General features: G+C 43.6%; 1 protein-coding gene across 1 annotated transcript; it reads right to left on the reverse strand.

Annotated features, from left to right (window-relative positions):
• Position 1: 1 nt before the first annotated feature.
• Positions 2–20,829, reverse strand: T265_02246 (hypothetical protein; the record flags this gene model as incomplete). The annotated part of the gene is made up of 13 exons (XM_009166450.1): positions 2–2,927; positions 3,780–3,924; positions 7,259–7,412; positions 9,387–9,654; positions 9,790–9,961; positions 10,074–10,757; positions 11,353–11,639; positions 12,144–12,275; positions 12,997–13,413; positions 15,719–16,032; positions 16,934–17,354; positions 19,966–20,062; positions 20,681–20,829. 13 exons carry the CDS (start codon positions 20,827–20,829, stop codon positions 2,394–2,396), a joined length of 3,774 nt encoding a protein of 1,257 aa, XP_009164714.1.
• Positions 20,830–21,302: the final 473 nt, after the last annotated feature.

The raw sequence follows: 21,302 nt of genomic DNA on the forward strand, positions 1-21,302 counted from the left end.
GACTTAATGCGGATTATTGCCCGTGGTGGTTTCGTTGTTTAACCTGAGTAGTCTATCGCTTTTGCCCTTCCTGATGCCGGTGTTGTGATCCAGCTTGTTCCTGTGGTTTAGTTTGTTTGCATTTCACTTGTCAATCGGGCATCACAAGCCAAGAAGAGTCGAACATTTGAGCCAGCTGCGTATACCTGGATAGCATGAACTACCATTGCTATGTTTATTCCACATGGCAAATTTAAGTAACAGCTTGAGTTATGTCCTCGATTCACACTGGTGTTCGGTGGTCAGCCTTCGCCTCTCGTGTTTGACATGTGTAACGTTAATTCAGGTGACTGCCGTGATGTTTTGAACCCAGTATACTTATTATTTGACGTCATCTGTGAGATATGAAATTATTTCTTACACTTATGGCTTATTGCTTTCGTGGCGATATCAATCAATTTGTCTGGTCGAATACAAGTTATGACAATGTTCAGATCCGTTGGCAGTTTTTGGAATCCTAGAAGTAAACTTATATCATTATGTGGATGACGTTTGTGAGTTCCTCTGTCGTGGCGATTCTTCTGAATAACGCTTTTCAGGATAATAGGACATACGCTTCCGCGTCCACCTATTCACGCAGGTGGGATGTCAGGAATTTCATGCACAGTATCAAGGCTATAACTAATTCCTCACATTATTCTGACTACCGAAACATTTGATACATACTTTCATTTTAAGCGAAACACTATGCGGTAAGTTGAGGCATCTCACTGTACACTCCTTAACTAAGATTTTGTCGACCTCGAACTGTCGCTCAGTTAAACAGATAAGCTACACCAGAAAACCACACGTAAATGCACTAGGTATTTCGGTGCTGGAATGTGAAGGGTGGCAGACACATTTTAATTAGGAGGAACAGCTGTCGGACATTTAATGATCTGCAGCTTTGTGCGACTCTCTCATCCTGGTGTACGATTCCCATACACCGTCGGGAAGAACTGATATGCTGAATGAGTATGCTATACACTCCTCGAAACGCGTGAGTGGACGATACTAGGGGTGATCACGGGGACATGTGCATCACTCGAACTCTATGGTATGATGTGGATCTAGTGGGCACAAGTGGCTAGTCGATTATATGACAGTAGTTGCGTGTAGGTTTGTGCCACACTTGAAATAATGCATCATGAACCTAGGGGAAGCCCAGTCAAGTTTGACAGCGCGATGGGTTGTCTCGCTTTCTGGTTTCTGTGTTGTTGTTGCATAGTTGCATATTTGTGTCCTTATAACAGCGAGTTAATGAGCGGATAATCGAGATGCGAGCAGCATTCGCCAACTCGCGTCATTTATGACGTCGGTGCGGAGTTTCCTGAAGCCTAAGAACGACGTAGACAAGGCAACTGTAAGGGTGGCTTCATTCTGTAGTCGTAAGTTTTGGCCCCTCCGATTCGAGGATCTGACGCCTCCAAAGGTCTGATCGCCGTAGTATGGCTGCAACGAAGTGTCGCTTAAGCGGGCACTTGGTAGTGAACCTGAGTCGTTAGAGCAGCAGATTAAGCTTACTTTGTTCAAGTGACTTGTGCATATGTTACGTATGTCCGGTCGCCGTCCACCGAACAAAGCGTTGTTTTGTTGCTGCTGCTGCCGCCTTCTGTTCCCAACGATTGTTGGCCAAAGGTTGGCAAGGAACAGACAACGGTATGGCAACGCGAAATGAAAAAGTCTACTGTCAAACTGAGCGCCGCTGAATTTTTGCGAATTTTCTTGGCTAGAGTTCAAATTATGTTGCTTTCAAGCCATTGGAAACTCTACAGGACACGGCAGCCTATCCCAGTGGCGTGCACGCTATCACTTCCTATCCGGGCTGTCTAGCTAAAGTTCGCCTGTCGTTGCGCGCTGAACCTCAATCAGGTGAGGTTAAAAAAGGACGCTCTCTTGATCCGACATGAAGTTCGTAGGCATCTTATTTTTTATGGTTATCCTCAATTACGTAGGGCTTCTTTGCACCAAGTTTCCATCCTTCCCTGTTCTTTGCATACCTTACTGAGGTTTTTTCCCTCGTGTTCAAATGGCAGGTAAGCACCAGTATGTTGTGTTCCCGTCAGAGATGAGGATCTGATGTAATGGGACACCTGTTTCATTGGTAATTTTCGAATGCCCCGGAAGTTTTAACTTTGAGCGAAAGGATCCCCTAGATAGTCGTAGCTGTTTATCTTCAAATCTAAGGGCGATCTCCAGTAAAATGAGTAAGAGTCGAGAGTTGAGTTCACATTAAATTTATTGGAACTGGTTGAAAAGCCATTATTTAATTCCCAATCTTCTATCCTATTATGTGTTCAGGGCGTTACTTAGCCGATTCATATTGTGAACGGATTGAAAAAAATGAATGTTTCATTTGGCACTTCAGTATGTTATTACAACTCTTCATATTCGGAGGATGATGTGTTCTCGTCTTCCACATTGTCCCACCTCGACATTTTCCAGTTTCTACTCCTTTGGATTCTGCAGCTCAGGTCACCTGACGTTCGGAAATGCAGTGGTAATGTTTGTGAATTCGAAAGAACCTGATGCTCTCCTGATCCAACCTCTACGGGAACGCTGGGTCTAGAAGAGGTTGAAGTGAACTCTGTATGGATTGCCTGGGTCGTACGGCTGCGAACGAGTTCGCTTGAGTCCGCCCGTGAACGTTGCCTTATCCAGCGGAGAAGTCTTCTGGGTGTAATCGACCTCAGCGGGAATCTATTGGATGATGAAGGATCTGTAGTTTCGTTCAATATAGCATCTTCACCTCTCTCGTAAACCGTTTCTGATAGTGGTCCCCCGGGTATGGAAATCTCTTCTGAGGGTCTTGATAATGTAATTATTCTTGGAATATCAAGAGGACTGGCGTGTGCTGCAGCTTGACTGAGGTAGTCTACCCACTTCTTCAATATTTCAGGTGTCGGAGCCTGCACGGATGAAGAAAACAAATCAGCGGTAAGGCACAGTGACTCGACAGACCAGGTATTCTCAACACTCGAAAATGAATGCAAGTTTCCTTCCAATTGGATCTGGTAATGCACTAGTCTTCGCACCTGGTGTTGTTATCAGTGATGGTGACAATGTGTATGAGGTCGCTTTGACGCAACTTTTACACACACAGAATTAGGCTTATCTAGAATGACGACCATATCATTTTATGTCTTGAAGTATGGTGAAGTTAAATGCTCCTGCCCTTCTGACCGTAGCTACACGAACCCTTGACTAGGGGGGCGTTATTCCTGTGAATTTGATCGAGATCGCCACATTTCACACCCACTGATGTTTCACAGAAATCAAGACATTCGATCCATTCACCAACTCAACCTACTGACAAGCAGCCAGGTCTACTGACAACTGCTGTGTATCGAAATTTCCGTTCTGTTATATTCTTTCACAACAGTGCTATAATTTCGCACGTACCTTACGGTCGCGTTCAGGTTTTCACTAATACACCAGGCAGGTTCAATACTAGGTTACCCATTTCTCTCGACCCAAAAATTCAAGGACACCAAAGCGCCGCACTAGAATGTCCCTAATCATCGTCCGAGGCTCAGCTTGTTGAAATGATTAGTTTAGATTCAGTAGCTGTCATGTCAGGGCCCAACAATTTTCCTCTCTGCTAATCAGCCAGGGAAACAAGCTGATTAGAAAGCAATCGTCCGTTGGCCGCGAATTTCACATCCTCCTATGCAGAAGTCAAGCCAGGCTTGGACACTGAAGATCACACCAACACTAAGATTTGGTGAATTCACTGTTCACTCCAGTGATATGACACTTACTTGAAACAAATACTGGGCCCCGGTGTTCGTTACCTGAACGCGAAACACGTATGCCCGCTTGGTGTAGTCTTGTGCCAGAGTAGTGTGCAGCAGTTGGGGACCAAGCGGGATACCAGGCTCACCATGGAAAGTGCGGAGACAGGGTCTACACATCAAAAAGTGTGGTGAGAATATTTGATTTACTCAAAACCAAATAAAAGGGCAGCGACAAATTCCAAAATAATGCTGACAAAGCAATCGATTATAGACCTCAGCCTACACTGCCGAGCCAACATTCTGGCCGCCGATGTCTGTGTGCGGACCTTGATGCTGTGTTGTGCTAATCAGTGATAGCATTGTGCGCTCGTTGACGCCACAAACGTGGACAACTGGTGTTTGTTGTATAATTTTACTCACCCTTGTTTAAACATCACCGTAGACTTCCGAACCCGATTCTTCGTTTTGATATTCGGGAAAGTCAAACCTACGGGAACCTCAGTACTCACCGACGTAAAGATATAAGTGTCTTGAGAGAATGAGTGCCTGAATATTTCTAATTTCTCAAACCAGACGGGATACGACCAATTTAGTGTGGACACACATATATAGCGGCCCAGCATCATCAGCGACAGCATGAAATCAGTGTTCAACACCGAAGATCCACCGCCGTACAACCATGATTTATTTGAAAGCCTTATTGTAAAGAAGAGATTAAAGGTAGATGGAGAGGGGACTTAGTACTGGCTTAACAGTCATCCAATCATTCCGAGGTGTCTACACCTCCAGACACTCACTCAGGCAATCTGGATAGAACCTGACAACAAGAATGCCACTGACATCGGTTGGCAGCCATATCTTGTAGTGTCTCCAACCAGGCATAGTGAGGATCACGCGGTCCCCATCCTGGAAGACGAGTAGCACTGACAGCACTCAAGCGTTTTGTGATCTCCTTCATACTCCTCTGCCAAATCAAGGTTTGGCCACCTCCGCTTACACGACTCTGAGTTGGGCACGGGAAACAGCACTCTCTTCGGTATGTGCAGCACATGTCCCAACCAACGCAGCTTCTGATGCTGGACACATTCTTCAATGTAAGTACCCGTTGCACAACCGAAAAGTCGCTTTCGAATCGCCTCGTTATGAATGTGCCGACGCCAACCCGTACGAGCTATGGTTCTGAGACAACGATTGTCGAACACCTGAAGAAGATGACATTACAACGAGTTTTGGCACCGCATTAAACAACGATATATTGATGTTAGCTCTCAGTCGCTTTACGTTTATAGCAGCACCAATTCGCTTAATTTTTTCCACCACTTCTTTTAGTTTGACCAGCAAGCGCTCATTTACAACTTCCCATCCATTTTGTTTACGATGCTACCAAGCGCATCACGTGCCATGCCTACGACCTTGGCCCACATCAGGTCAAGTTGTTTTCGTCTTTGCAACTGCCTAGCTGAAATGGTCGTTCGCCATTTCACACTTATTATGATTGTACGGCATTGGAACACTAGTGTTGAACACTGAGGTTGTGCTGTCTTTGATGACGCTGTATCAGTCTTGAAACCCATAGGCGTAGTTTCACCAGCGCTTATCCAGGAAGACCAGACTTGAAAAAAAAAATATTTAGACAATCCATCTTCCGAAGAACGATCCGCAATGCTTCTTTCTACCAAATAGAAAGTATTTGTTTGACCAACAAATGGGACACATGGCGGATATTTGGGTTCGCGATATTTTTCTAGTATTTGTCTGGCTAAAAATTGAGTCAATGGTACTACATTTCATCCGAACTCCACCGTTTTTTCAGGATGACTTCATCCAAAATGTCTGGATTCATGAGGTTCAACAGACTACTGGCTAGCATTTCTCCAGCGGCGGTTCCGCGTTAGTTATTTCCATTCTGTCCGCATTCCTTCCCTCTGAATAAGGACACTATTGTGGCATCCTTGTAGTTTCGTGAGCTACCTTACGTCTTCTCTATTGGACTGATGAAATGGAGAAATCGATATTGAAATTCTCGTCTACCAACTCTGAACAGTATCCCTACTTTCCAGAGGTCTTCCAGTCTTGAAAATCAGAGGGTCACCCATACGAAATTGGATTCACTTGATCACATTCCATTTCATACTTGCAATCGAGCCATGTGGATTGAATCTTTCAGACAATTTTTGGCCGGTCCAGATGTCCTGCAGAATTTGTGCACATTAGGTTTTGAATGCTTTATCTAAGCTTTATCTGAGGACCTCTTGAAGAGTGCCCTGGTAACAATGTGCTCCGCCGAATCGCTATTTCAGTGCAGTTTTGATGTTTCAAGTTCCAGGCTTGAGTTGTCGAGTGGTACTTAGAAAGGATATCCCTCTAGATCGTCATAGCACGAAACCCGACCACTTTGAGAAGATGGCAGCTTGAGGCCGATGCAGCTATATATATATATATATATATATATATATATATATATATATATATATATATATATATATATATATATAATATGTCACTGAACTTCTCATATACTGGTGGACTGAACCAGCTGCCGTGTTTTGCTGTACTGTATCGCTTACCTTTCGAAGGGTGAAGAAAGTGCATCTTATTCGTTCAGGTGACACCCGTCGATACCTCACTTAATAGCTCAGAGTAACGAGGAAAAGGAAATGTTGGGTAGCCTTAGAGACCATATAACTGTTCGACTGATGAAAAGAGGGTAGGCAAACAGGTAAATTACTGTCCTTCTAACAACACTATTTGGGTGGGAATCGTTCATACACACGGACTGGCTGTTATTTCTAACTAAGGAAGGAACAGTCCATTCGAACCGGACTGAATCAGAGCTTGTGGACAATAACAAAAAAGAATTCTTACCTTTCGCAGAAAGACAGAAAGCAATGGTTGTTTCCGCACTTTGAGGAGAAAAACCTAGGGATAGTGTCACCTTGCAAGCGCCGCTATTAGGCAACGACATGTTCCATATTGAAGGGATTAAATAAATGCAGGTGAACATAGAATCCTATGGAAAGGGGCTGTGTTATTGCTGGTGGCAGGTCTCAACACTGCAGTTATCCTTGGTCTGTTTAAATTAGCCACAGATCGGATAGGGTACATCAAGCTTGTCGTGAGCATAAAATATGCCAGAATTGTAGTATGAGCTCACTTGCAGTGTTCATCCACATCTCAGGCATCCTATGGACTTTTAATTAGGAGTAATTCATGTTCACAGTTGCAAAATCGCACCAACTAAAGCGGAAAAAGCACACTTCAGAAGTATTTAAACTGACTACTCACTGGGGCTTTCAAGCATGGGGTTGACAGAGATGCGGATAACCTTTAAGCTCTGACATAGAAACCATATGCCGGAAAATCCGATATAGTTTAGTGTTACTTGGTCCGCTCACTTATTTGAAAGTATTTTCTAGTGCGTAGTCCAGTCGTACTTCCTCTCTGTCTCGAAAGGTACTATGGACAACTATCAACGGAACCAAAGCTAAGCGAAAAGAACTCACTCATTCGGATTGAAAGACGATTTTTGCCGATAGACCAGAAGCTGCCGGACGTTCGCCTCCACAACAACGTACAGGTCATACCACTTCCGGTCACGTGCTCGTACGGCATGTGACTGCAACTCATGCTTTCGAGCCAGATTGTCTCCAAATGTTTCTGGAAATACAGACGAATAGGCGGAATCGAAATATGGTGCATTTTGGAGCCTCAGTGGGGCAGACTTTTCGTGTAACTATACCTAATTTCTCGCAAGTTTTCGATTTTTGAAGAGTTTCTCTTATGAGGTGAGGAAGTGTTATTCTGAATCCGTAGAAAACATCCGTGTTTTTAAAAGTAACGCACTACTTCTAAGGTTGCTGAAAACGTTTCGACTACCCACGGCCGGTTTCGCCCTTCTTAGGGTTCATTAGGTAGGCACAGTCCCTCAGTTTCCGTCAACCTGATATTTCATTTGAAACCAAAGTGCCAATTTCGTGCAATTTAGTTGAGCTGAGAAATTATCTGAATCTGTAGATGTATGGTGTCTGTGTGGTGCGGTAGTTAGCAGTGGACTCTTTAATAAACGTCATCGGACCGACCGTATGTAGGTCCAGTCTGAGCAAAGTAGGTAGTGAATTGCTTTCAATAAGTAAAGCGTGAGAGATGTTATACAGACCACTCGTTTCTCATGATTTTCCCCACCCCCCACACAAGGCAGATAAGTATANAAGATTATATATATATATATATATAGATATATATATCGGGCATCTGGTCGGAACAGGCTGTTCCTCATCATCTGACTTTTCAAAAGACGGGGTTGCCACTCCGTCCACGCCCGAATGATCGTATAAGTGTTACCAAGCTACGATTCGTTAATTCCGGAGTTCAAACTTGTTGACAGTCTAACTGGGCGGGTTACCAGACTGTGTCTGTCAGTGTAGGAGTAGACACGAAAGGGCGTTCGTGAAGGTCTTGAAACCACTATGTGTATTTGACAATAAAATGCCAGGTCGCAAGTAAGCAAACAATAGGGAAAATGGAGTGAAACGCTACACACTCTTACATTCACGATTCATAAAACACGGTCACCTGATGACCTAATTCTTTGCTTCACGTGTATACCATTCAGCGCAGAGACTCCCCTTATGTTTGTTCGTCTTGAATGCAAAGGACATCACACTGCTTCGAATTTATAGGTTTTATTTAATTAACGCTTAGTGCCTGGTTATTTATGGCCCTGAAGAACTTCCGTAGTGAGATCATAATCAGATCATTCAGCCAAGAATCCGTTCGCTAAAGTTTGCTGTCAGTCTAATTTCACCGCAGTTCCTCCATTGCTTGTATCGGCACCCCTCCAGACAATCATCAACATCAGATTCTGCTTTCCACATTCCTTCATAGTCCATTGAGAATATGGAGCACAATTTAAGAAAGTTCCAATTGACTTTCACAGCTGCGAATTAATGAACAAATACACAGAGGAATAGAATACATAAATGCCGGGTCACTATGGGTCAGCAAGTCAAGTTGTATACAGATAGGAAAAAAACAGTCATTCAGAAATCTCAATGCCGTCCATCACGAATCTAAAGCGTGAGCTGTCTGTCCTCAGCGTTTCTTTGCGCCTGCCTTACAAATTATATCGGTCACGAGCCCAGACGCTTGTCACAGTAGACCAAGAGAGCAGCCTTCCTAAGAGTCAAATAGACTGTTGTTCATTATGGGTGCACAGAAAATGCTAGTCGTACTCAGGGGTACCGCATTTGTCATTTTAAAGCATCATTGACTGAAGCAGAACAACGTGATAGCCAGGCTATTTATTCGTACACTCGTCCCATCATGCTAACTTCTGGAAAAGGCCACCTACAGGGGCCAAAGCCTCGAGAACGACACATCGGTTTGTCTATTTTTGGCATCCCATTTTAATCCAAAGGGTTTGGAACGTGTTTACTCCGTAAAGACACTAGAACTGCTTATCAGAGAACATATTTAAGACGCTGTTGGGAAGTGAAAAACGTGATCGTAAAACCAAGCTCTGGAACCACGTGCATTCTCAAGAACTAGAAGTATGTGCTGAAGGCGATATGGAGCAAGTGGCGGTCGAAATCGCATTCAGTTGTGTGTCATTAAGATAGGCAGACCACTTACCCATGGAAATATGTTCACCACGTCCGTTGGGTACGGTGTTTGCCGTATCCGTCATTATCTCCGAACCCGACCCACTCGAACCTGATCCGTCACTTTCTTTCTGTGTTGGGTCAGCTAGTTGATACCGTTGCCAAAGTTCACGAAAATAAAGTTCCTCAGTCATCTTCCACTGATCTGTGACTTCCATACTTGCGTGACCAACCGGTGTAGTTTCTGATCTTACACCTTCGTTCTCAAGAGGATGACCGTACAGGCGAACAAGTTCGAGCTGCACGAGAAAGTTCAGCGTGATGGTCAGAAGACCACAAATCAACGAGCAATAACGTCGTGTAAACCTAAGTAAATAACCACTGTTCGCCTACAGTGGTCAGCTATGAAATATAAGTTAGTCAAAATGTCTCACCCGCGTGGGCTGTTTTAACCGCTCGAAACGGTCCGTTTGTAGGGCTAGATTATGTTCCAAGGCATCTTGGCGTCGTATCAACATTAAAGTAGATTTGATTGAATCTCCAAGATCCGTCATCCATACGTCCCGTTCGTGCAACTCTAACCAGTGATCCGCCGCATGGGCCTCGCTAAACGACAGAGAAAAGCAGAACTCTACGGTTTGCCGTAATATTTGTTATTCGCGAACTACTCATGAGTAAGCAAAACGATTCTGGAAAGCAAATTTCACCGCAAACTTACCGCATGAACAGCACCGCACTAAGTTGTAAATGAAGAAATTCGCTCACTTCAAACCATCGTCTCCGCACATTGTACCAGCTGGTCGCTAGTTCTTGCATGCTAGATTGGATCCGATCACAGATATCTTGGGCTGGTTTGATTTGCTCTGCTTCTTCACAGTGAGACTTTCGTGTCTGTGCCCACGTTTGCATTCCTTTGGGTTCAAACTTTATTTCCCCTAGGTCGTCATCACTAGTTTTAGGCTCCACTGTTGATCGCACAGACTGTACACTTGATTCATCTTGCAAAGCCCCACTTGGTTGACGATGTGTCTCATCAGAAGCTGATAAATCATCTGGGTCAGTTGTCGTCAAAGTATCGGCTCCCAAGGAAGGTCCGGCATTCTGATTCTCAGTAGAGAGACTCTTAGTATGTTGCAGTTCAAGACTGTCTTCTTCTCTTATTGTTCCGAGTGTTTTATCACCGAAATCTGTGACGTAGGTCTCACCGACCGGCTCAGGTGTGGCAGAATCCGCGTCCACCATAGGTTTGACTACTTCACGAGCTTGTTCGATTACCAGATGAAATGTATTGTAAAGGGCTTGACCACTTTCCAGACAGGCCTCCAGTTTTTCTTTTCTAGCGTTGATCTCATCCCTGCATTGCAATGTGAACTGAATTTGTACTTTTACGGATTCGATGGCCCTGAAATGAAATGAACCAATGAACAGGCTGGTTACTAATGGTATACAAAGAAAGATAAAAAATCTTAACTACACCCTTATTACACCTAGGGTCAGTCCTTGATGAATTTAACGAATTAGGTCACTTTCTCAGACCGGCTCTTAATTGCGAGTAGTTATGAAACTTCCAAACTGTCTTGAACCTTGTACCCTTATTGTTACAAATATCAACACATCTCAAGGGGGATCGTGACGGGAGAAAGCCCAAAACGAGCCAACTACAATGTTAGAATCCCAATGTCCTGTAAGTGAAGCTAATCTACGTTGAAAAGCAGAGACGCAGTGCAAAGCTGTTTAATCCTTATCAGGAGTCACCAGCAGTGTGTATCTCACCCTATGGGGAGTTTAGAAACCCCGACCGCCTGGCATGCAGTTTGAACAATTGACAGTTCGGCCACGAGTGGCTCATCAGTAGTGTGATTAACTTGCGCACTGCTAAACACTTTGCAACCTAAAAATCCCTATGCCTCTTATTCACAAAAACTCTTGAGGCTTTTTGTAAACAACTAGGGGTTATATGATAGATAAATTCAGAGAACCATTCATTCAACGCTCACATTTGTTGATTCGTTGAAAATAACAATGCTGTTTGTTCGCGTGTCACATTCACCACCTCGTCCAGTTGTTTCTCACATTTATCAGTCCAGCGTAGCAGTGCTGTGACGCCGGCAAGCCATTTGTGGAATGTGATGGACTCTTCCAATCGCCGACGCCTGACACGCGTACGCCATTTCAGTTCCTCGAACCGAATAGATAATTTATCGCGTGGGTTCGTCAGTCGCCCGGTCCATTTTCCGGCGTACAGAGGAAGTAATCGGTCAGCTGTTTGTTTCACCCAGTCCACCTGCAAACAAACAGGGCATAGAGAAATATGGTAAGTGCTGACATATTCCCTGTTTGATGTCCTGCTAGTGTACGGAGGGTAAAGGAAACTACGCATAACAATCTGTCCAATCAAGCGAAAAACGAGACTGAGGCAATGACCAGTTTCCTCTATTTATTTTTAGCGACGAAAGAGAACTGGATATTCTTGTCCTGCACTCCAGATCATAAAACGTACGTTGAACTTGTTGGAACCGCCGATACCCAAACATTGCCAGGTGATAGAGAATAAGGTTGTCCTATCCACGGCTTACCTGATTCCTTCAATCACAAAACGCAGTGGGATTCACACGAAATGGTATCCTCCCACAGGGTAAATAATAGTATTTGCTTATACTTCAAGAAGTTTGGACGATGATTGTGAATACGGTTTGAATTTTGGAAGCTTCGCGGACACCACTCTCCGAAATAGTTTGTGCAAATGAACAAAACAAAGTGGCATATACGTAACGAGAGAGTGACTCACTTCGATTTGCAATATTTGCATATCTTGTTCAAAAGCAGCGTGTCGAGAAAGCTGTTGGCATAGGGCTTCAAGCTCCCGACCCATTGATTCTGGAAGCTGGTGCTCTTTCTCGCAGACCCGTTTATCAGTTTCCTGAAAAGTACCCAGAAAGAACTTATCCGGAAGCGGCTTAATTCTTATAGATGGGTAGAGTGAAATAAAGACCTGACGAGTAAGTAACACGTGTTTGTTTCGGGGGAAACCTTGATCGCCCTGGAGATACATTTTGAAACCCCTAGACATTAGGTAGATGAGGATCATTCGACCTTAGAAAAGGCGACTCGACTCCATATGATCAAATCGGAAAAAACGGGTAGTGCACAGATGTAACACCCTGGGTAGCTTGAGTTCAAACTTATGTGATTTCCTCAACAACTCGATGTTAGAAAGCGTCAAACGAGAATGCGATATGAAAAGTTGGACTAAAAGTGCAGATCGAGACACACCGGTTTATTATGCAGCGGTCGATAACTGTAGCACTATCGGTGACGAAACGGGGTGTGACAACAAGAGCTTTTCAGAGCGCACACTCCCAACGCACTTCTGGCCAGTGAACTTTAAAAGGAGCTCGTCTTTGTTACAGAAATAAAGCTTGTTTGTTACAGCATTTGGAACAGACCAAGAGGTGAATTCAGAGTTCATGGGTTACTCAGATTTGAAGTTGTTTCCCAGGAAGATGAACTATCTATTTAAATCTCACAAACTTGAGAGTAACAACCTGTGATATTGATATTGTCTGAAGAGCAAATAGGTCTACCGGGAAGAGATGCATTGTACTCGATTGATACAAAACAATATGACCACACAAACTCACATTACATCGCATCAAATAGGCAAACCGCTGAGCCGCTGCAACCAGCTGCTGAAGACGTGTCACCGTCAATTCATTTAAATCCCACAGTGTCTCTGTTAGACGATCCTGCCAGAAAGCGATAAGTGGAGCGTCTGAGTGTCGCATTTGAATCAGTCGGCGACACATCCGCACAACACGATCTACCCGAGCAATGCTCGTCACGGTTCCAGGTTTGTCCCATAGGGGTGCAACCGCCAACTGCAGCTGAGGGAAGCAGGTCAGATCGATCCCGAAACTTTCTGTGGTCATATTTTTCAGCGATTCACCAAGCACTTCGTTCGTAAATTTAACAAATTTTGCCAACATCGTGAGGCATTCTGGCAGGTCACGTCCGGTAATCGAGGCAGCTGCGATGCTAACCTTTTGATTGAGCCAGGCCTGTAACCGGGATGATGCACGCACATTTAAGAAGCAACGAAACCGGTGGATGAGTCCGGTTACTAGAAAAGTAATGACGTGGTAGCTGAAATGGTTATCAAACAGAATGTTTTTAGCGATGTTATCCTTACGTGGTATATTCAGATGATGTTTATTTGGGGTTGTAGCACATCACCATAAATTCACATCATTCTGCTCACTTTGCAGAACACTCTTCTAGGCATCGTGGGAAGTAAAGTAAGGATAAATATGTATTATTTTTGCTTCCTGAGGATGAGTTCAGTTCAGCTGGCTGCAACATTGATTTTCTGTCTGGCTTGCTTTTGCTTCACGATAACTACAATTCCTCTGAGGCAAAATACCCGATTTTTCCCTGCTGACAATCTAACTCAAGTGGTCTGTTCACTCTCAAGTGAAACCTATCCTTTGGGGGTGTAGAATCATCACAGCCTGAGCGACAATAAGGTGAAAAAGGAACAGATACGGGTGAACGTTTGATGTACTGGCAATTCAATGATAGAGGGACGGTATCCATCTGCATGCGTTATTTCACAAGCGGTTTCGAAATACAAAGAGCGGTTATTTTGAACAAGTTAAGACTGATGTGATTGTCTTACTATGAATGCAATCCGATGTATCAGGTGGGCCACCATCTGTNTTGAACGAACAAGGTAAGACTGATGTGATTGTCTTACTATGAATGCAATCCGATGTATCAGGTGGGCCACCATCTGTTGGCACCCAGCCACGTTCGGGCACATAAATCAACAGCGTCCACCAAATACTGGCCATAAAAAATGAAATAATCAATAATCGTTCAGCTGTTGGATCACTTCCACGCATAGCTGTCACACAACCCGAAGGAAACACGAAAGCTGAGATGTCATATTGACCTACAAGGGAAAAGGCAGTGTATGTTTCGAAGCGCAGACATTCCGGTTAATAGTTTCGTGCCTTCACCCCCCCCCCTAAGCTATGTTGATCTGATGCAAGGTAAAACCACACTCAATCATGTAAATTTGCACAAAAGACAGACCTATATGCCTTGGTGAGATGGATCTTGTGGGTTACCAGCACTCTCATCAGTCTGCCTGTGAAAATTAATCAGCTGGGACTGAAGTCGGTCTGTTTCATTTTCTAATGGGCGTCTTCACGACACTGTTATCCCAAAGATAACATCGACAATCGTGTGGTCAGGAGAATGCTGCTACCTCACCGGTGTGTTATTGGGTGACTTGCAGTAAAATTCGCATGACGGCCTACTGGGTGAGGGATGCATTATTACGTTGTAACTTAAAGAACTTAATGGACGACGCCCACAGCTCTGTGACAAACGAGTAGCCGGTGCCATCTTTTACGCTATGCTGTTCTATTCAATTTATGGCATGAGACAGACTGTCATCTTACATATCTTATTCCGCTGGGTCTATGTGTGCCTTTGCGAAGCACTGCTTTCAGCTCAGCGTAAGTCGTCTGTCTCTCTCTCTCTCGAACTATGCGCAGGCGTACAGCGGTGTGACCAACGTTGACAGACCGATCGGTGACTTCCTCGACTTTAGCCGCCAAAACCAGAGCATCCATGGCAGTGGTTACAGTGCCGACAAAGTGTGGAATTTACAAAGGCAGCAAGAAATAAAATCAAGACATTTCTGATGTGCGTAACTAGGGATGTCACACGAGTGAGACATGTAAAGTCGTGAGGGCACATTTAGTTGCAAGTTGCATTCGGCTGGTTTGGTCATAAACAGGCTACTTTTCAACCTGCAATCATCCCATAACGGAGAGAGAGACAGTTTAATATAGGTTTCCTGTGGGTGAAAGGTGGGTCAGTGTTGGTTGAGTTATTCTGCAGGATACCATAGTGCCCTCCGCTTAAGTGCAAATTGAGATGAGATTTTGCCAGTGGGCCACGGCTGCCCTAGCGATGGTGATAACATGCAAAGGAGTCCTATTAATTCCATCTTTTAACTTTTTATTTCTTATCGGCGTTGACTTGTCACTTTGGATTAGACAACTGGACAGACCTAATCGAAACAGACAAACTGGAAGTTGTTGACCTAGTGACATAGCGATACGTTCGTTTCATGGGGATTTTGTATGAGAAACTTTGTCCTCAGTTTTGGGACATACAAACGGAGTGTTATTTTGGCCGACAAGAAGTTCATTCAAACAAAGTCTCGTTGTGAATTTACATTTCGCTGTAAACATTCTTGGTAAATAGAGTGTGCTCATCCATTGAATTATGCCCGGCACAAAGCATGTTAGGCTAAGCAATGGGGTGAGATCCAATTCAGGCAAAACCTACCTCCAAGTCAGCGACTTCGTCATACAACGCATTCAACGCCAAAATTTCTTCCAAGCGCTGACGTTTCTCGACACAAACATCCCTTAAGCCCGCATATTGTCTGTCCACCGTGGCTTGAATAGCCTGCAACGCTTCTGATCGCTTGCTCAAATGTTTTATTCTGGCACGAAACTGACGTTTTTGTTGGCGAGCCTCGGATTCAACTCGCTGACTTTCCACAGAGGGCGACGATTCAGCTTTCAGACTTGTGAGTTGGTTGGTCAGTGCATGAATTTCATCTTTTGTCTGGCTGATTAATTTTGCTGTTTGTATGTCTAAAATGAATCATGGGAAGCAGAAGGTGGTATGGTTGTTCGAATTATGTAGTACTATTGCTTTGAACACAAAAAAAATAAATTCTTTTAGGGACCAATTTTTTCATCTGAAGCGTGAGCCATCCAGACAGACTGTGAGGAACCATTCCCAGGGAGATGGTATGCGGCCTTCTCTGCAATATCAGAATGCCTTTTTTGCGTTTTCGATTCTTGAAAATTTTCATTTGGACTACGTCTGTCTGACTGATTTGGAGACTTTTCCGCGAAACTCGCCAAATCCTCAGTGATTTTTAAAAAATTGTGATGATAACAATAAATATTGAGGTGAGGATTTTAATAATGTAGACGGTAAAAAAATGGAATAAAATATAAATAGACATTAGACAGACGGGATTAAGATCAACTATTCATTTGATTGCAGAGAATGAGTGAAGCATCGGACGCTGCGATTAAAGGACGAAATTGATGGGACAATGCAACAACAAAGCCCTTCTCACTACTACAAAAAAACGCCAGTTTCCGTCCGTAATGGTGTTTTACGGAAGCGTGACAGATGCTTAACATCTTGCGCCACGTCCCAAAGCGTTTGATGGAGGGATGCCTTCTTTTACCGTGACTGTTGTGAAGTAGAGAAATCATTGTTTTGCTGACCATGCTGCTCAACTGATTCACCTTCGATATCTTCCCTGAAGCTATATTTGTTTCCTGATCAGTACTGACATGGATATTTTTACGTCACATGAATCTAATGCTAGTATTGTCAGTATATCCGGACACAGTTTCCCGTCTGTCATTAGCTTGTATACAAATTTAACCATTGAATGCGTGCTGTGTAAGAATGACACGTTCACGTAAGTGAGCCTGAGGAATAGAATGAAAAACTTATGAGCTTTCGACTTACTGAAATCTCTTACGCTACGGGCCAACAAATCGTTGACGCGTAACTCAATATTTTCATGCTTTTTCAACTCCACTTTGGCTGTTTCTGTATCTCTACTTGCTCGAGACTGTAGTAGTACCGTATTCTCTGTCTCCTGAAGCCATTCCCGTAATTCAACAAAGTCAGATAGTTGATGGAAACACTGATAGCCCATTTCTAGCAAAGCAGTGCGCTTTGTCAACATCTCATCAAGATTGGCCAGAGCTTGCTTGAGTGCTTGTGATTCTTTTGCCAAGTTGGTAAGAACTTTCATTGGTAACCGAAATCGGACACCATTGTTATCGACCAAGTAGGCAGTGGCGCTGGTTCCAATGCAGCTCTCGTGGACGATGTCCTGAGTATCGACATTCTCCAGACATTGTGTTACGAGGAATTCGGCGTCCTGTATTCAGTCGTTCAATATAGGAAAACGGAGTAGTTTCACGTTAGTTTATATGTGGACGAATCTTATTTGTGTGATGCTGACTGAAGCAGATCAAACCACTTGAATAGCAACCTATATAGAAGAAGCCTTTACAAATCAGATGCTTCCAGCAACATAAAATCTTGACACTCAGGTGCATCCTGGTGCGTCATACTTTTCGCACCGTTGACGAATCTTGCTCTCTCCGAGAGCGTCCCGTTCTAAATAGAGTCAATCCTGGACGAGTCTATAACGAAGCTTTCTATCGACCCCGAATAAAAGGCACACATACAGGCCAAATAACCCTCTTCTCTCTGAGGTTGCATGGTGGAAGAAGAAACTTCGTGCAAGTTTAAGATGACACCTGAACAACAGTAGTGTGAGTAGTGGTTTGCAACGTTAGACCAAGAATGTCGAACTCCTTGGAGTACCTGTGATAATCCAGAAGAAAAATGACTGAGCTCCTTTTGGAAAAGTATTTGAAATGCGACCAAGATTTTAAAGCTCTGGAACTTCAAATGAACCGCAGCTGAGACCTTAATTGAGGTGCTCACGATAACAACAGCTAATCTGTATCTATTGCACGGGGCGGTACAGACAGGAACAAGAAAGTTAACCGGACTTGCTCAATTGATGATAGATGTATAGATTAGCATCAACTCCTTGCTTGGGGCATTTATCGCCCGTGTGGTCGCTAAAATGGCAGTTAATAGTGACTGTCACTCCCGCTCCTCATTAACCTCTCCAAATTACTGACTAATTCTTGTCACAAGGGTGAAATATGCTTAAACTAATACGCGGTTATTAGCTCTATCAGTCATTGACGACACCAGTGTGTAGCTTCGGTTCATTTGCTCGATTTCCGACTTTACTGTCTTTCGGTTTGCATGATCACGAATACGACAAGAGTGACAATATTTCAGACATTAGTTTTACTCTGCTATGGGATTATGAGATAAGCGCGATCCTCAAGTGAAATCCGGTATTTTTAATCACTATTATCTAGAAATGTGAGCCACAAGTTGGAATAAAATATCGAGTATTAGTCACCTGGGCACCAGGACAAAGATGATATATACTGATAATAGTTATCGCCAAGGCAGTCAAACCACCTGCAGCCACGTGAATTTGAAAAAGCAAAATAATCAATAATGTCAGTTCTGCCGGGTCTGGTATTAGCTATTTCCGTCTAACAATCTGGGTTAAGGCAGGATCAACTAATTTTGCCTAGTTCATCATGTGATTTCTGAAACGTTTTCAAGAGGTCGAGACTCCACTCAACCGGCAATTGTTTTATCCTACTGGCCGTATATATGCTCGAGCAGACCAATGGAAGAAAGCCAAAAACTTGACAGTAACAATGGTCTCAAGGGAGGAATTCTGCACATGTGGGCACACAGAATGTCTAGCGAGTAAACAACTTCAAAAACGCTGCACTTCTCACGATTTGTCAGCAGCAGCAGTCACGGAAGACTTCAAAACACGCGTCTGTCCCTGAAAATTCGGAGATCGAAAAGACCCAAGACGTTCGCTGACAGACGTTGGTTATGAGGACGATATTTCTGTCATTGGTACAGATTCTACAAGCATGAAAATCTTTTTAAATAACTTAAATATTCAATTGCTAATTTAGTAATTTAATTAATTCTGCCGCACAGCCTGATATACAGCCCACACCAGCGCACTGTAAAGTGCTGCTGCAAGACTGGGTGGGATCAAACTCAGTCCTCATGCTTGCAGACGAGCCAATCGATGTGGTGAATAAATTCGCCCACTTGGGCAGTGCTATAAGTTCCGGTGCGCTTCACAAATCGGGAAGGCCAGGTGAGCTTTTGCCAACCTCCAACAGTTATGGCGCCGACGCGACGTTAGTTTGTGCTAATAAATCAATTTACACTGCAACAGTGCAACCCATACAACCCGTACAACCCATACTGTTTTATGGATTGGAAACATTCCCTCAACGCGCAGAGAACAGACGAAAGCTGTCAGTGTTTGACTATCAATGTCTCCAAAGCATTAATCTGGCCTTTTGAGAACATCTAATTCGGAATGCTGAGGCTTTAGGAATGAGGAACTCTTCCTCGACAGATGAATGATTCACTTTTGATAAGTTACACTGGCCGTATGCCTCTCAGAGTTCTTTTGCTCAGCACCGCGCTGAGTGAATTCGACCGAGAGGTGAACGGTGTATGACCTAGCAACATAGTTTATAAACACCAGACTTGGTCGGAAGGACAGCTGCTGCCTCTCTGGATGGGGACCTCGAGGATCAACGCGCCAGTGATTAATGACACTGGCAGGAATTGCTCAGTCAAGCAGTCAACGGTGAACAAGCATTAGTCTTTATAGCTGTTTATTTCCTGAACTACAGGGTGTCTCATAATAGACGCAAAATTTGATTCGGTAAGTAAACGTAGCAGTAAGAAGAAGGATGACGAACTCCTTCAACTTTGGTAGTTACATAAAGAGGGTTTTGTGTGCAAGTGTTAACATTTTTGTGTTTACAATGAATGTCAGTACGCGCATTGAAATTGTGAAACTCTATTATTCCCTTAATGAAAGCGTCACCGCTGCACTTCGTGGTTACAAAACCAAACAAGGTCTCATCAAAGATCCTTTCACCGTGTCGACCATTACAGGCTTGGTTGCGAAATTTGACTCCACTCGATCTATATTGAATTTTCCTGCAAAGGGAGAAAGTCTCTGAGTGATAAAAGAACGCCCATTTTACAGAATGCCGAAGAATTTGGTGGAGTCAAGATCAAGAATTGAAGAGAATGTGTGCACGAGTGACGCTTGAAGAAGTTAAACATGCTGTGTCTCACATCTCATACCGCCTCCAACTTGTTATAGAAGAAAGGACCGATTTTTCACAGTATATTTTGTAATTTTAATTTATTTGTAGTAAACCTCCATAATGCATATATGTTTATGCAAAAAATAATAAACGTTTAATAAATGTTAAAGTTTTAACATTGGTATTATTTTTCGCGTTTATTATGAGACGCGCTGTAAATGAATCTGCCATCGCTTGTAATGCATCTGTGTCTCGCATGATGTTCCACCTTCTGATGACCGAAACCAACCAATATACCTAAAGCACGGGGTTTATAGTTAATAAACGGACTAAAACTGACTGACCCCATAACACACCAAGATTCGAACGAATCACAGTTTATCAACCATTTCTAATGAGTGTGCAGCAGTAATCGAGGAATATGCATTTTATAGGCTAGTCGATTCACTTATATAGGTTGCGACAACTGTGAACGATTTTTCTCGTGTGCATGATATCTAACTACTGCATGTCATTTTGGAGTTTGACGGAAACGTTCTTCGATGTCAGTGGCGTTCTTCTTGCCAGTTTCTTTCCAGATTGCCTGAGTGAATGTCTGGAGGTGTAGGCACCTCGGAATGATTGTGTTAAGCTAGCACTAAGTCCCTCCCCCATCCACCTTTATTCTTTTCTTTACAATAAGGCTTTCAAATAAGTCATGGTTGTACGGCAGTAAAGCATCGGTGTTGAACACTGATGTCATGCTGTCGATGATGATGATGATGATAGATCCATTGGATCACCGAAATGAACACCATGAAGTGAACACAGACAGAAGTGCATCAGGAGGTCAGCTTTATTTGCTTAGTGAATTCGATTGTGAGATGGAGATAGAAGATTATCGTGAGCGTATTGTTGTCTATCTTGCCACTTGTGGACTGGGTATAGATCGATTGATCGCTTGCATCTCCCAACCTTACCAATCGACAACTTATGCTCATCAACACCAACAGGTGCAAAACCAATGTTACGGTCTGAAAAGCGTGTGCTGGTGACAGATTATCTCCCTGTGCACCGAAATGGCACTGGCCAAAAGGGGGTGTCAGGAAAATAACCTCAGAATTCCCGATACCTACTGAGGTCCCCAT

This window comes from Opisthorchis viverrini (assembly GCF_000715545.1).
Source record: "Opisthorchis viverrini unplaced genomic scaffold opera_v5_26, whole genome shotgun sequence".
In the NCBI taxonomy this organism is placed as follows: domain Eukaryota; kingdom Metazoa; phylum Platyhelminthes; class Trematoda; order Opisthorchiida; family Opisthorchiidae; genus Opisthorchis; species Opisthorchis viverrini.